This window comes from Ooceraea biroi, chromosome 3 (genome assembly GCF_003672135.1).
Source record: "Ooceraea biroi isolate clonal line C1 chromosome 3, Obir_v5.4, whole genome shotgun sequence".
Lineage (NCBI taxonomy): Eukaryota > Metazoa > Arthropoda > Insecta > Hymenoptera > Formicidae > Ooceraea > Ooceraea biroi.
This window is the reverse complement of record NC_039508.1, coordinates 17,596,703-17,611,622: the sequence shown is the minus strand read 5'-3', so window position 1 is coordinate 17,611,622 and position 14,920 is coordinate 17,596,703. Positions and strand designations below refer to the sequence as shown.

The 14,920-nt window shown below is 43.0% G+C and overlaps 3 protein-coding genes across 15 annotated transcripts; 1 reads left to right on the top strand and 2 right to left on the bottom strand.

The window, feature by feature from the left end:
• Positions 1-3,663: 3,663 nt before the first annotated feature.
• On the bottom strand, positions 3,664-7,006 carry LOC105284386 (protein BTG3). Of its 6 annotated transcripts, none has more exons than XM_011347835.3 (3): positions 6,882-7,006; positions 5,069-5,798; positions 3,664-4,088 (listed from the first exon to the last, which is right to left on the bottom strand). In XM_011347835.3, exons 2-3 carry the CDS (start codon positions 5,513-5,515, stop codon positions 3,696-3,698), a joined length of 840 nt encoding a protein of 279 aa, XP_011346137.1. In that variant the 5' UTR covers positions 5,516-5,798; positions 6,882-7,006; the 3' UTR covers positions 3,664-3,695. The 6 variants fall into 6 exon arrangements, with proteins under 6 accessions (XP_011346137.1, XP_011346135.1, XP_011346134.1 ...); XM_011347833.3 differs by having other exon boundaries at positions 6,816-6,919; XM_011347832.3 differs by lacking the exon at positions 6,882-7,006 and adding an exon at positions 6,745-6,837.
• Positions 7,007-7,257: 251 nt separating this feature from the next.
• LOC105284387 (centrosome-associated zinc finger protein CP190) lies at positions 7,258-12,716 on the top strand. 8 transcript variants are annotated; one of them, XM_026968134.1, is made up of 6 exons: positions 7,259-7,455; positions 8,525-8,613; positions 8,689-8,882; positions 9,099-9,238; positions 9,321-9,599; positions 9,733-11,767. In XM_026968134.1, the coding sequence occupies exons 3-6, from the start codon at positions 8,721-8,723 to the stop codon at positions 11,765-11,767; spliced, it is 2,616 nt and encodes an 871-aa protein (XP_026823935.1). In that variant the 5' UTR covers positions 7,259-7,455; positions 8,525-8,613; positions 8,689-8,720. The 8 variants fall into 8 exon arrangements, with proteins under 8 accessions (XP_011346145.2, XP_011346143.2, XP_026823935.1 ...); XM_026968133.1 differs by having other exon boundaries at positions 7,259-7,762; XM_011347843.3 differs by lacking the exon at positions 8,525-8,613 and having other exon boundaries at positions 7,258-7,455; positions 8,715-8,882.
• Positions 12,717-13,317: 601 nt separating this feature from the next.
• LOC105284388 (spliceosome-associated protein CWC15 homolog) lies at positions 13,318-14,725 on the bottom strand. Its single transcript, XM_011347844.3, has 3 exons — positions 14,470-14,725; positions 13,785-14,088; positions 13,318-13,703 (listed from the first exon to the last, which is right to left on the bottom strand). Exons 1-3 carry the CDS (start codon positions 14,598-14,600, stop codon positions 13,467-13,469), a joined length of 672 nt encoding a protein of 223 aa, XP_011346146.1. The 5' UTR covers positions 14,601-14,725; the 3' UTR covers positions 13,318-13,466.
• Positions 14,726-14,920: the final 195 nt, after the last annotated feature.

The window sequence follows — 14,920 nt, the reverse complement described above, 5'->3', positions numbered from 1 at the left end:
ATTGTAATATATTTTATATATATAATGTATATATAGAATATTTATATATATATATGTATATATAGACTTTCCATATATTCCTATATAACAACAACATAACGTCTCTGAATAAATTTTAACAAATTGAACACAAAAGTTCCTACGCTAGGGGGGACAGATTACATGCATCCAGTGAACGGTACTAACTGTAAAACGCGTGAAAGTTGCAGAACTACTCTACATGCGAATCGATCCATTTCCACGCCAACCTCTTTCGTCACAACGGAGGCACCAACAATCTCGTTGCATCATGAACCGTCCTGGTGTAATCTTGATTGCGAGAAACGTTAAATTCTCTCGAGGTCAATCGGAAATCTTGAGGAAATAAAAGCATTTATGCGGATGCTCGTATTATTTTGTTTTTTAAATAAATGGTGACGAACTCGCTCATCGAGAAGGGAATTAATTTATAATAAAAATTAATAATTAAAAACTGGAAGGATGACTGATGAGGCAAAATTGTGGCGCTTCCGTTGCGCGAAACACGGTCGCAAGAACATATTAATTGATGTCGCTCCGTCACTTTAATTAAAATATAGTCTGATGCAATTGCTGACTATTTGCTGACGAGTCTCTCCCTTTCTTCAGTATGATACATATCTAGATTAGATCAATCCGCAGATTAATCCTCAACAGTGATACATAAGACCGCAAGCGCGCTTACAATGATGATTCTACTGCATGCGACACTAAGGATTACAACATGCTCTTCGATCCTTATCGTATTATATATAGAAACGACTTCATGAAGAGGCGTATTAGTCTCGCTAAGTGTAAGATAAAAATGCATTTCGTGTTTTCTAATCGGAGAATTCGTTGAAATTACGGATAATGTTACGGTATCATTTGTTCAATATCGCGCAAATTGTCCCTTCGAGAGGATTTGCACTCTATCGATTGCACAAAATGGTATTTGACGGAGATCCAGGGATTTGACCTGTTCAAAATCTTTGGCGTGGTTGCAGATCGAATATTAAAAACAGAAAATAAAATTAAGCACGCAAATTAATTCAATATCATTAATTTTCGTCATTCCCAATGGCTGGTTTAGATTTGAGTATTACAGTTTTGAAATACTGCCATCGGCATTGCCAAAATGCCATACAATATTGCACTAAACGCTAATCTAATTTTTTGAACAAAAATCTGTCAAACTTGATTTTTGTTAAAAAAAAAACAAGTACAAGTGAATTAATTAGTACGTTTAATAACAAATTATTAACAGAAAAATAGATGCAAATTGCACTTCACTCAGTTTTCAGTCGAAAAAATATTACAATTATAATCGCCACTCTGTATCCTGCAGAATACCAGAATACTCTTTTTCGTTTAAAGAGTTGCATAAATTTTTATTTTCTCTCTCTTTGATAAATTTAATTTAAGCGATAAACGACAACAAGATTTTCTAAAGTTGAACGAAATAAAATCTTACGTAAATGTAAACGAAAACAACAATTTAACCAAATTAGTGTAAAACGTTCGACTTGATATCGACGTTTCGCGAGGAAGCGAATATCTCGAAGGAACAATTTGACCTTACAGAATAGATCACAAATGGGAATTGCACACGCGTTTTCGACATTAACTATCACTAACATCCACGCACAGCATATGTGTGTGTATGTATATGTACACACACACACACGCGCGCGCGCGCGCGCGCGAAGATAACACAATATATGAAAACAAGAACTGCGAATGCGTATTATCGATGAAGCCAACGTATATATATACATATACACACACAAGTAAATATATATATATGTGTGTGTGTGTGTGTGTGTATTACATTAATGATATAAATCTCGTAAATTCTCTATAATATACATATAAGGCCGAATGTACATTGACGTGACGTTGGTATTACCGTTGCATTAATGTTCCGTTTGAACGGAATACTTATTGACTCGGCAAAGAGCTGCGACGCGAGTGAATTTAAAAAATGGCATACAATTTATAAGAATAAATCCGGCGTGCTCGTCTCGCGATTAAACACGGAGAAAAATAACAGAGTTTATCCGAGATACACGCGTGACGGAATTAATATTTTAACGTTGATGTACCCCAGCGGAAAGATTGATCGTTGCAGAATCGATAAAATCTCAATGGCGGAAGTAAATAGGAAAAAGTGTCCCGCGCTTCTCTTCCCGAAACGTGTGAAGGATGAGCGGAATGCATTCGCGTCACTGTTCCGCGCGCGGAAGAACAGAGATCGAATTCGTTCTCGCACCTTGTCGAATGTACGATAACGATAACTTAGAATCATATTTATTACCGGCCAAGAACGCGTCCGAGGAATTTATTATTCACAATCGTTACTTATATGTGTGTGTGTGTGTGTGTGTGTAATATGTATGTATGTATATACACGAAACAGAAGGTAACTCAACACTTTTCATCCTCGCTACATCGTAATATCGTATGCGCTGCAGCTGTGTGCTGATAAAATTTACCGCACATTAGTCACATCGGAACAAAGTCGGTCACTTGTGGGTCTAATCAGATTGGACCGCGATGGGACACGTGGCGGGACTAATCTCGAGAAAGATGAAATTCTTGGTGTGAATATTTTTCTTGCAGCGTAAAAGCAAAACTGACAGGATAAAGTAAAGAATGATTTTAGTTATTTTTATATCGTATACTCGTTACTCACCTTTTATTGCACGAGATTATAAAATGTACAACCGAAAGAGGGGCAGTTCTTTTGTGAATTAGCGCCTCGGAGGCACCACGAACGGATTCGAAATTTTCGAGAATTACTCCCGCCAGTTTCTTTTCCCCTTGTCGGGAACTAAAGCTCGAAGGAAATGAATCGTTAACTGAATTGTACAACTCGCAAAACAACTCGCACTCGCTGCTAGTGCAACGAAAACAAAGGGACAACAAAATAATTTACAATTGGGGAAGAGAAGCGGAAGTTTCTCTCAATTCCTCGTGTTCCCCGAATAATGCCTGTTCATCTCGAGAGCCGACTGAGGAAACAACCGTCATGATGTGACACCTATTTTCATTTAGCGCACTAGTGCGTCGTTCGCTGCTAATTGCCGCTAGTCTACCAGTAGTTGTGTTTTTTTTACAAGCAACCTTGCATCCGGAGTTAAACATCTATCACTCCAATTTATCAATTACATTATATATATGTATGTATGTATGTACGTAACATGTAATAATGCGATACCTCTCGTCATTAAAAAATCGTAAGCCTTAGTCGTATCTCGCACAAGGTCATTTGTAATTACAGGATGGATAATCTTCCGTCACTGAAAACACGCGTTAACATACCTGTTTCCAATATATCAAAATTTGTTTTCGATCTACGCGCGCGATCTACGTGATCTCGGCGTACGTATATATATGTATATCACAAACACTATTTATTTTAATTGTAATTCTTTAAATATATATATATATATATATATATATATATATATATATATAGTTCATTTAACGGTCATTATATAAATTACGATAGAACGGTTCGCATCGCAAAGCCGAAAAACGATAGCGCGCATTTGCGCGTACGCGCGAGTGAAGCAAGTCTCTCTCTACCGATTATTAACGTTTTCTCTTTTACGCTACTTTTACAAGAAGAAACAGGTTTATTAACTGTCTTTTATCTCTTTGTTTTTTTTTTCTCGAGTTTAAAGCGAGGGTCTTCATACTTTGAGAGCAGCTTTGGGAGACCAGTGGTGGAAACGGGTGGGTCCCGCGGGATAAGAGGGCGGGTGTATCCACTTGTTCCCCCGGTGGCCCATGAAGGGCGGCGGGGAGGGACCGCCGAGGAAATGCGGGGGCATTATGTTGTACCACGGCTGGCTGATCGGGTGCGGACCGTAGCCCATGTTGAACGAGTGACCGAACCACGAGCGATTTCTGTTCAGGTGCAATCTAGGACTATTCAAATTACGCCTCCTACCTGTACCGTTATTACTATGTTGTTGTTGTTGTTGTTGATTTTGATTAGCGGTGCTGAGCGGTTTTGATTTCGGTTGTTGTTGTTGTTGCTGCTGCTGCTGCTGCTGTTCCGCGCTAGCGGTTAATGCGGATTTCTAGAACGGAAACACAGCGGGTTTGTCTTAGAGATATTTTGTAGCGGAGCCGAGCGATGACACGACAGAAATACAGAGTGTAAATAACGTAACGCGTGTCCCAGAGACTGAGACGGATCGTTCAGTTCTGCGACACTGCTTTATCTGCGAGTACCTTGAGCGCGTTGAGGTCTTTTGTGCTTCTCGCAAAAGAAAGTCTATGTTCGGTGACAGGTTGATGTAACATTCTCTTTAATATCCAAGTCGTGTTTCATTAAAATCATATTTTATTTAGCACTTTTTTAATAAAATTCGTTTGTCGCCATTGATTACAAAAGTATAAAAAAATATTATAAAAAATAATATTCGAGCTTTCCTTTCCTCCTCGGAAAAGGAACTATGGTACACATATGATACATAAAAGAATTTCATGCTAATAATTTTACAGTGTACGAATTTACAATATTAGAGAGCAAATCTCTCGCTCTCTCTCTTCGTGAAATGATACCATACAGAATACGCAAATGTAAATCTTCGTCGATTCTCCTCCCAGCAGCACGCACAAACACACGGCAAATTCTAGAAGACTTATCGTCGAGAATTATTTTTTTCCAATTTGCGTTTCCGAGTGGCGACGTAAATAGCTGTCGATGAAAACTTTCGGGCACTACGGAATATTCCGCCGATCCGTCGGATTGAACTGTGAAAAATGCTGGAGATGCGGAATATTCCGTGACCCGCAGATAAAGCGTTAATAGTGTCTTGCAACAATAACAATAGTCTGTTCTGTGTATCAACAAGTTATTTAACAAGTGCATGCAGAATGAACACTCTCGCAAATATTTCGCGTCGTGCACGATATCGTATCTAATCTACCAAAGTTCTCTTCAAATAACTGATATTTGCACTCTGTATGCGTTTACAAAAATCTGCCTTATTAAATATAGAGATAGATAGGTATCAGCTGACTATAACAGTCATCGTGATGAGACCAGGCCTACCTGTACACTGTTGAAGTCCAAAGTCTGCTTGTCCTTCCTCGCCTCGTTCTCGCGTTCGTCCTGGAAGATGGGTGCGGTGTTTTCCTTGTCATCGAAAGACGCCAGAGTGCAGTACGATCCCTTGCTCTCGCCGAATCGACAGCAGACCTCGTTGGGATCAACCCAGAGAGTTAACTCCATCGGTAGGGACAGATCCTCGTATTTGACCCCGGCGGCGTTCGCGGCGCTCTCGAGCGACGCGTCCCGGCGGTTGTGGCTGTTGACGCGGATGCAACGGTAGCCCTGGCCCTTGAACGGCTTCTCCGGGAACCAGTGGTTCCTGAAGCGTTCCATCAGCTGTTGGACCAGGTGCCGCTTGAAGCACTCTAGCTGATCGGGACTAAATTTTTCGTTTTTTTCGATTAGTTGACCTAAGAATAGTACCGCCGCCTGGATCTCGTTGAGCATGTTGCCGCTTTCGTGGGTCCGGATTACAGGCCGCCTGGGTGTACCTCTCGCGATACCACAGTAGCAAGTTCTGGGAAACTAAAGTACCATTCGCCCAAGTCACGGTGGAGAACATAGAGCCTCTCTGCACCGTCGCAGCGCTCGAATTCCTCAAGGTCTATGTTTCTCGCGTGTACGTCTCGGCGTCTTGATTGCACGGTGTTGCCGTGTCCAGTTTTGTTGTTGCCACTACTACTGTCGTGCAGCCGTTGTTGCGTCGTCCCACTGGTGTTTCCACTACGATCTGCACGCAAACGGGGAAACGAAAATTCCGTTACTGTCGAGGCAGATTCGAATTGGAAAAACTGGAAACGCAAAACTAATAATAATAGAGAAAAATCCGGTACTTAAAAACAAAAAAAAAAGGAACAGCGAGGTACACGAGGCAAGCGCACGTTTTTTTTCTCTCCTTCCTCGACCGAACTCACGTGGTGATATAAATATAAACGCCGCGTGAGTCACCGAGCAAGCGAACACACGTCGTTAATTAGGAAAATCTGATTCACCCTCTAGCCCCGTCCACCTGGGCATGCACGATTACCGTGGTCATACGGGACGTCATGCGAACGAACACTCGGGGGGGAAAACTGGAACGCGAGACGCGTCCCACTTTCCAGCGTGCCAGCGATACGCGACAGTTCCAAAACACTGTGCTTGAAAACACGGGTTTGTTTATTTTCCCTTGACGCGCCCGGGGATGAAGCGCGCGTCTCGCCCAGCGGGATCCGCGCGACCGCGATTTCATCGCGCCCGACGAGGCCGCTCGCTCCGGCGCCGCGAATCCGAGCGCAATATGTTATGCGTGCGTGCGCGCGTGTTAGAGGTTATGTAGTACGTAACGACACGGGTAGGTTAGGGAGATCGAGAGCGAACGGGAGCGAGACGGTGCGAGGCGCGGACGAGTCGCATCGCTCGCGCGGCTAATCCGTCGCTGCCCGGGCGACCGCACCGCGTGTCCTCCGCGCGCGGTTACGTCGTCGTCAAAGCGATCGGCGATTTTTGCCAGCTCATTGCTGCTGTCGCGTACCAGGTCGTGCCGTTGTGGGAGACGTCTCCGCGTCGCAACGGCACCTCCGCGCGCCGCGGAGGCCTCCGATTGTACGCCGAGCACGAGCGATGCGAGGACGTCGCGACGCGAACCCGACGGCGCGCACGGATAGCGACATTAAATCACATTAAATCGACCTTACGAGTCAAGTGAGGAAAATTCGGCGTGCCCTAGTGAAACTACTACGTCTTCTCCCTCTTTAAATAAACGTACCCGATCTAACACGTGTTACGTTGCATCCGTCGCCACGGAGCATAGTTCCCACATAGACATACATACCTCTCGGGAGCTCTCCTACTACTGGACCAAATTGGACTAGCTCGTAAACCCTCGTTGTGCACTCGGTGTGAAGTGTGCCACGTATCGGCAGAACTGTGCGTTGCAAAAGCTATTTTCTGAGTAATAAGAAATAAGAGCTCCCATTGGTCAGTTTATGAAATAATCGATCCCGATTGGTCGCTCCTTACTGCTTCCTGTCAATTGTAGACGACCCGTTACTTCTATAGTAACTTACTCGAATTATCGTAACTTAATAATTCGTATTTATCGTAATTACCGTATTTATTGATGCTATCGATATATATATATAATTATATTTATTGATAATTATCAATAAATTATACGTGTAGCGAAGCGAAAACGGTTACGGAAGTGACGTACGTATACGTGAAACTGTCTCGTTTCGCTCTCATCACTCCGTTGAGTTTCGAGCTTCAGCCGCCCGCAAAGTCCGGGACGAACAGCTCCATCTGTGTGTCGCGACACATAATGGGATGCCTGTGCCGTTCGTTGTAGACTGAGAAAATTTTAAGAGATGGTGCTGAACGAGAAATATTGAGGTCTCGCTGAATAGGTACGTGAATTATAGAAGCAGGTATTTCCGCAATTCGCGTGCACGTTCGACCGGCCGTGCAGCCGGAGCTGCGCGACGCGGTGCGCTGGTTCCAATCGTGGCGTCATTCCCCGATCGACCAGCGAGCTCGCCCGCTCGCGACGTAATCCGCGCAAATATTAATTCATCCGGCTCCGTTCTTCGCGCTCGCGAGTCGCACGGTGTCCGCGTTTTCGCCTCCCCGGTCGCGCTGGCGACTGAGAGGATGCGGAGAGGATATTCCGCGCGGCCAAGTACCACACTGCGCGGAGAGCCGAGATAACGTGAAGTACGTTACTGCGAATTGTGTATGTACGTTGCCAAGGCTGTTACCGGCCTTGAAAAATGGGCGAGGATGAGAGAGACTGGCCGCTCTATACACGCGTCCACGGAGTCTCCTCGAGCTATCCTGCGATCCCCGAGATCGCAGAGATAGACTTGGCGTTGTTGATATACTCCGTTGGAGATAATATTGTAATTTGCAAAATTTTTCGAGGGAATAAAAAGTGCTAGAAAAATTGAGAACGCTAGGTGGAAATTGAATTGACAGTGATTTCTTGTTTAGTCGGCTCCGGAATAATATTCTTTTCTCATTCCTTTTCTGTATCTTTATTTATTAATATGCAATGTGTATACACTGTAGATTGTACTTAATATAATTTTAATACCATGTATAACATTGTTTTATTATTTCTGAGTATTTTGTATGGGTATTTTCTTGGTATGTTTTATGCTACGTTGATCTGATCTGACGATACACCTGCTAATTTTATATGTATATAATTTTACATGTACATAATGTGTACTTATATATATATGAGATAGATGAATAATCTATATAATTGTAAAATTAAATATTCAGACTGCATTTATGTATTTAATTAATTTAATAAGATTACGTTCTATGGATAACCAAAATTTAGAGTTTTTATATCTATAAATATTCTTATATATATTTATGTATGATATATAGATATAATTATAAATTTATATCTTATCACAATTTTCAATTTTTCTATGGAATTAAATTATAGAAGCTTTTTTATTACAGTAAGTGGAGTATTTCATGTACAACAGTTTGCTGATTTAACTTTAACTTACTATTTATTTGCTATGGCCAAAGAGGAAGGAAGAAAAATAGTAAATTCAATTCAATTTGCTTTAGTTATTATATAATAACTATTATTATATAATAACTATTGAATTGTCCATTAGGTACTTAGAAAGATACTCTTTATCAGTTCACAATGGAGTCAGGAGTAAATCAAGAAAAACCTCCAAAAGGATTGAAACAGGTGAAGGTGGATAACTGGGGAACATTTTTTCTCCAACGACTTCAGCAAATGTACTTTGAGGGACAATTTGTCGATCTTAAAATTAAGTTCCCTACAAATGGTATTATTGTACAGGTACAAACATTGCACTTCTGTTGTTAACTAATACATAAAATAATATTACAATGATATTACAAAGTTTATATTCATCAATAGAAATTAAAATAATAACTTGACCAAGTCCATATATTTATTTTTGGTTTATATTTTAAACTCGATCTATTAATTATTAATTAGCTTAATTATATTTTAATTTTTGTTGTTACTCAGTAGCAAAACTTTTTCCTTTAGGCTCATCGACTCGTAGTAACAACGTGTACAGATTATTTTATACAACTTGAGCAGGAACAAAAAGAGAAAGATGAGGAGAGCTTTGATGGTATACTCATGCCTTCAGACATGCCTTACGAATGCGTTAAGTCTATTATAACGTGCGTATGCTCTAATTATTAATAATTATTTATCGTTCGAGCATCGATCCACCAATTATACATAATTGCATTTATATTGCAGTTTTATGTACACCGGACAACTGGAATACTGGACATCCGAGCAGCATGCCTTATACCGTACGGCGGAAAAAATGAACATGACAGTGTTGACGAAACTGCTCGACGCACAGTTCAATTCGAGCAGCTCGTCGACCGACACGGGGGCGAAAACGTCCCCGCGTCCAATTGCAGCTGCCGCCGCCGCCGCGACAAAACCTGCCGCGACCGCGACTCCAAAATTGGTCGCCAGTTCTACGACCTCGGCGTCGACGTTACCTGGACAGCCGTTGCCTGGGAGAAAGTACGCGTTCCGTGATAAATACAATTTTCCTTGCTTGATTTAATTATTATTTTTAGTTTTTAGATCAATTAATAATTATATTTAATTATTATAATTCTTTAAAGTATCAATAATTTATCGTTGTTGTTTAAAGACTTCCCATCTGGAAGAGAAAATTGGATGACAGTTCATCCATGAATTACGAAGTACGGACATTCCACAGCACGTCATCGGCACACAAGCCTCAGGAAGTTACACCCGGCCCATCGAGATTCGATCTTCCGGAAGCGGATGATATCACTCTCGGAGTATTCTCGGCGTTCGACGACATCTCGTATGACACGAAGCTTATTCAAGCGTCCGATACGTACAAGAAGGGAAGCTCCGACAAACGTTCGTCGGACGGAGACGGCAAGAACGACAGCGAGGACGAGGAAGATGAGAGCCACGAGACCGAAAAGGGCTCGAGGGACACGAACTCGGACGATGATTGGAGCGTCTCGAAGAGCTCGCAGCGATCGCAGAACGAGCCACCCGCCAAGCGGGGCCGTTTCGACCTGGAGGAGAAGGAGAACATGGAGAAGTCAAATCGGTCCAGCGCGGAGGACTCTCTCAACAATCACGCGAACATCATCAGGGAGGTGTTGAAGAAGTATCCGCACTTGGTGAAGAACAACAAAAACATTCGCCTGAAGATCATGCAGAAGGAGGCGAAAGTCTCCAAGGACAGCAACACCCCCGTCAAGACGAAGGTATCCTACGTGGTCATGAAGTCCGATCACTTGCTGTCCAGCAACGAGGAGAGCGACTCCAAGTGCAACGGCAACCTCGACGGCGGCGAGACGGGCCCGTGGAAGTGCAACAAGTGCGACCTGGATGAGGAGTACACAAATTACTACATGTACAGGCGGCACATGCAGGACGTCCACGAGGAGAAGTTCGACCCCAGGGTGTGCGAGCACTGCGGCTACAAGGCCACCAAGCGCAACATGCTGATGTACCACCTGTACACGAAGCACAACGTGCCGCCGCCCAAGAGCATGTACTTCCCGAAATGCCAGGCCTGCTCGTACGTCGCCCTGTCGGAGACCCTGCTGGTGCGCCACCAGATCAATCACGATCACCGACCGGCCTCGCGCCACCACTCTCTGCTGCCGGAGGATATCCGGTGCGCCCAATGCAATCAGACGTTCCGGACCTTCACCGAGCTGACCACTCACGAGCTGAACACTCGGCACGGCAGCGGCAAGGAATCGAACAAGAGCCACCGTTGCCCGTACTGCGGCAAGACCTTCGTACGGCTGACGAACCTGCAGGTGCACCTCGACTGCGTGCACAAGGAGCTGCACAGGGAGAGGGACGCCGAGAGTGCACCGTCGACGCCCGCCATTCCGCTAGAGCCGTCTTCCGAGGCGGAGGCCCTCAGCCACGTCGCTAGCGGAATAGCCGCCTCGCTGGGTGTCGGCGACACCGAGACCGTGCCCGAGGCACAAGTGCAGGAAGTCACAATGGTGAAGGCCACCGGCGACACGCAGTACATCGTGCCTGGTATGGACCTGGACGACATGACGCATAATATGAATTACACCGAGCACGAGCTGGAGGGCCAGCACATGATCATGCTGGTCAACAACGAGAACTACCAGCACGCCGAGGGCGACCATCACCAGCAGCCGCAGCAGCTGGACATCGCCGACAACGAGCAGATAGTGATGCAGGGCACCGACGACGGGATGATCGTGTACATCCACGGCGCCGAGGAGGCCAATCATCGATCCTACGAGAGCTACCAGCCGGGCGAGGTCACGCAGGAGACCGAGGAGATAGTCGAGGAGGTCGTGGAGGAGGTCGAGGAGGAGGTAGTGGAGGAGGAGGAGGAGGAAGAGGAAGAGGAGGAGCTGGAGCTGGAGCAGGAGGTGCCGCAGAACATGCTGGAGGACGGCGCGAGCAATCAGGAAGTGGAGGTGATACAGTACGTCGAGGAGCAGACGGAGATAGTGGAGTACGACGAGGATCAGTGCAGCGAGCAGAGCAGCAGCATGGACGAGTGCCAGGAATCGGTCATGATTATCGAGGAGGAGCACGTCGAGGGGGAGGAAGTGCCGGAGACGATGGCCGACAAGCGGCACAAGAAGGTGCGAGCCTTCACCGAGTGGGACGAGGACAGCGCTGGAATGACCCGATCATGAATACGGTGATGTCGGATCCTCTCCTTGCTTGCAAACACGTTTGTTAATCCTCACCGTGGTCACGTTTTACTTGAAGCGTTCAAATGAATTTTCTTTTAAATTCTCCACTTCTTTATTCGTGTAATTGTTTGCTTCTGGATGACATCATGTGAACATCATCCAGTGGCCACGTCACGGTGATAGCTGCACTGATATTTCGCTACTTGACAAACTTTCGCTGTTTAGCAGTTAAGGCGACGAAATTAATCAAATCGATATCTAGTAGCAGCGAGGCGATAATGGCATAAGTATTGCAGATATTGTACATGTGAGTATCGTCGTGCACATGCATGTATCATGTCGCGTGAGTGTTTCGTTCGAGTAATATTCAGTGTACGAATACGGAATTCAAAATTATCTTTTACAGAGCGCGGCACGACACGGTACGCGTCTCGTGTCTCAGTTTAATATTAAGCGATAATACGGAGCTTGCACTCGTGAAGATATAAAGTTCGTAGCTTCTGAAACTCTCGAGACTCTATTCTGCCTTTTTTTTAATATATAAAAAGAAAACATTTATAGAAAACATATATATGTAACTCATGAAAATATATGTTATACTTGTACTATGTAAGGATTTATAGGTTTATTTGGTGAGAATCTATGTTGTACACCAAAGTATATTGGTAACTGATTTGTAGTTTTTAATATCGTTTCCCAAGGCGCGCGCGCACACACACACACACAATTTGGAAGCAACTCTTGCGAGCAGATGTTCCTTCCAAATTCTGCCTGTAATAAGCTGTTACAGGTGTTACAGTCGATAATAATAATAAATCCTCATCTCTATGCGACGATTGCAATTTGCAGTAAGCCTAAGGTTACAGATAGAAATATTTTTCACTTTGCAATAAAACTATGTATACACAATTATATCGAGGAGCATGAATAAACGCGAGATAAAAAATCACCGGGCATAAAATTTAAGTTTCTTGCAAACATCTTCATCGATCTCGTTCGTAATCTGAATTGAATGATATTTTTGATCTCGACGTGTCAGTTAGTGCATTCACCACGCGTATTGTGACTAATTTAATCTTCACACTAATTATTTTATAATAGTTATAATAGTTTATGTATAAAATATAAATTACTTATTTTAAATGTTAAAGTAAATTAATATTCAAGAGTTTTTGTAATACCGTCTTTTCAGATACGGTGAACGCGAAAGTCACATACGCGTTCGGCTAGTTGATTCATGATGGTAAGTAGAGTCGCCACAGTTTTTCTCTCACTTTCCCGGTGCCGATCGTACGGTCCCTGACCGCAAAAGCGTTCTCGCGAACGTGCGCGCAACGAAATAACACGCGAGGAGTGGCTAAAATGCCACTTCCAGGACAGATCTTGTGGGAGATCTATTTTCAAATAAAAAAAAAACGGCTAAAAATACCCATTTTTTAATAAAAAAAACAGCTAAAATTGCATACACAAGAAATATAATAAAATTCACTTTTTAAATCTTAAAAAGCAATGCATACGTTCGCAATAATTATCGTGATATATAATGGAGTTGAGAGTTAAGACGAGACGCTTCTTTATTCTATAATAGTCTATAATATAATATACATGTAATGTTCCGTAATATTACACAATATCGCATAGTGGAAAAAATTATTCGAGATACAAAGTTATTTACATCGCAACGTACCAATAATATAAATTACTTAACATACTTCTCCATAAATTTGCGATGGAATTCGCTTCGCAGGGAATCGTTAATAAATACGTCGTTTTTCGGCTCGGGGCGTGCACAATTTTTGAAAACGACATCGTCGTCCCAACGTCTTCGCACTTTCATATCCGTTCTACCACTCTGCGAAGAGTAATTCAGTAAGGGATTTCCAGAAAGGATGTTCTCCATACGAATCCTCTCCTCCTCTTGGCGTTTCTCCATTTCCTGTAAAATTTAAATTTAAAACAATAGCGTTTCTCTCACTTTTTGCGACGAACAAAGGGATGAATAATGGATATAAATTACCTGTTTAGCCTGTTCTGCAGCTCGCTCCTTTTTCACTCTCTGAAGTTCAGCCAAGAGCGCCGCGGCATCATCCTCGTCACTATCAGATTCCGAATCATCGTCGAGTGGATCATCCGCGTCCAAACTGGCCGTGGGCACCTGATCTAGTTTCTGTCTTTTCGCGCTGGACGCGGTCGATTCTCTGGAGGATTCAATAGCGCGACGATTCGAGCCTTTATCCTTCTCTGCCCCCCGTTCTCTTTCCTCCAGCTCCTTCCTAAATTCGCGGTTCCGCAATTCGTCAATTGTTCCTTGGCCATGTTCTCTGCAAGGAAACAATATCAGCATCAGTACCGCAGAACGTTCTCTATATAATTAATTAATTATTAAATTATATAATTAATTAAGTAAACTATATAATTAATTTAAATATAATTAATGTGTATTAATATATTAAGTAATTAATATATTAAATATATTAATATATATATTTAATTTATTTAATAAACACAATCTTGTTTTAGGGGACAGAAAGGGAACAGACGACGAAATTAGCTTCTTCCTAACCTCAAAAATCGTTCTCTAAACGCGAGCGACCGAACATGCAGCATAGCGTGAACTACGATTGTCCGTCATTGTATAATTAAGAATATATATAAATCACAGAAACAATAACAAGTTTTGCATTCACGATTTTTCCACTCACCTGTACTTGAGCTTCGTATGCGATGGCAAGTCTCTACTGCTGTATTGTTTCGAGATCGCGCTGAGATCCTTCTCACTGCGTCCCTGCCCTCCTCTGGCGGGTTCGAAGGTCGGCCTGGCTGCCGTCGTCATATTTCACGGAATATTAAACAAATTGCGGAATTTTAACACTGCTCGCGCTATTTATCCTCGTTTTCTTCCTCCTCTTCCTCGGTGTTGACAGCGAAGAGTACGGACTGAGTATGGGTGCGGGACGCGTCTTTCGCACATGCGTAGTAACACGGCCATTAAACAACGTCGTACGGTGTAGGATAGGTTCCACTTCCTCAAAAAAGGCACTGAATTAATTTGCGCACCTAATAGATGTATGCAATATTTTTTTCGTTCTAATATATATATATATATATATATTAGATGCCAACTCTTTAAAACCATAAAAAAAGCGAGATTTT

Excerpts from the sequence above, each read along its gene's own strand:
- LOC105284387 (XM_011347842.2), top strand. The coding sequence starts at position 8,721 with ATGGAGTCAGGAGTAAATCAAGAAAAACCTCCAAAAGGATTGAAACAG. Across the intron at positions 9,239-9,320 it reads TGCGTTAAGTCTATTATAAC|TTTTATGTACACCGGACAAC; the intron begins GTGCGTATGCTC and ends TTTATATTGCAG. Across the intron at positions 9,600-9,732 it reads CAGCCGTTGCCTGGGAGAAA|ACTTCCCATCTGGAAGAGAA; the intron begins GTACGCGTTCCG and ends TGTTGTTTAAAG.
- LOC105284388 (XM_011347844.3), bottom strand. The coding sequence starts at position 14,600 with ATGACGACGGCAGCCAGGCCGACCTTCGAACCCGCCAGAGGAGGGCAG. Across the intron at positions 14,089-14,469 it reads CATACGAAGCTCAAGTACAG|AGAACATGGCCAAGGAACAA; the intron begins GTGAGTGGAAAA and ends GTTTCCTTGCAG. Across the intron at positions 13,704-13,784 it reads CTGCAGAACAGGCTAAACAG|GAAATGGAGAAACGCCAAGA; the intron begins GTAATTTATATC and ends TAAATTTTACAG.
- LOC105284386 (XM_011347835.3), bottom strand. The coding sequence starts at position 5,515 with ATGCTCAACGAGATCCAGGCGGCGGTACTATTCTTAGGTCAACTAATC. Across the intron at positions 4,089-5,068 it reads TGGACTTCAACAGTGTACAG|AAATCCGCATTAACCGCTAG; the intron begins GTAGGCCTGGTC and ends TTTCCGTTCTAG.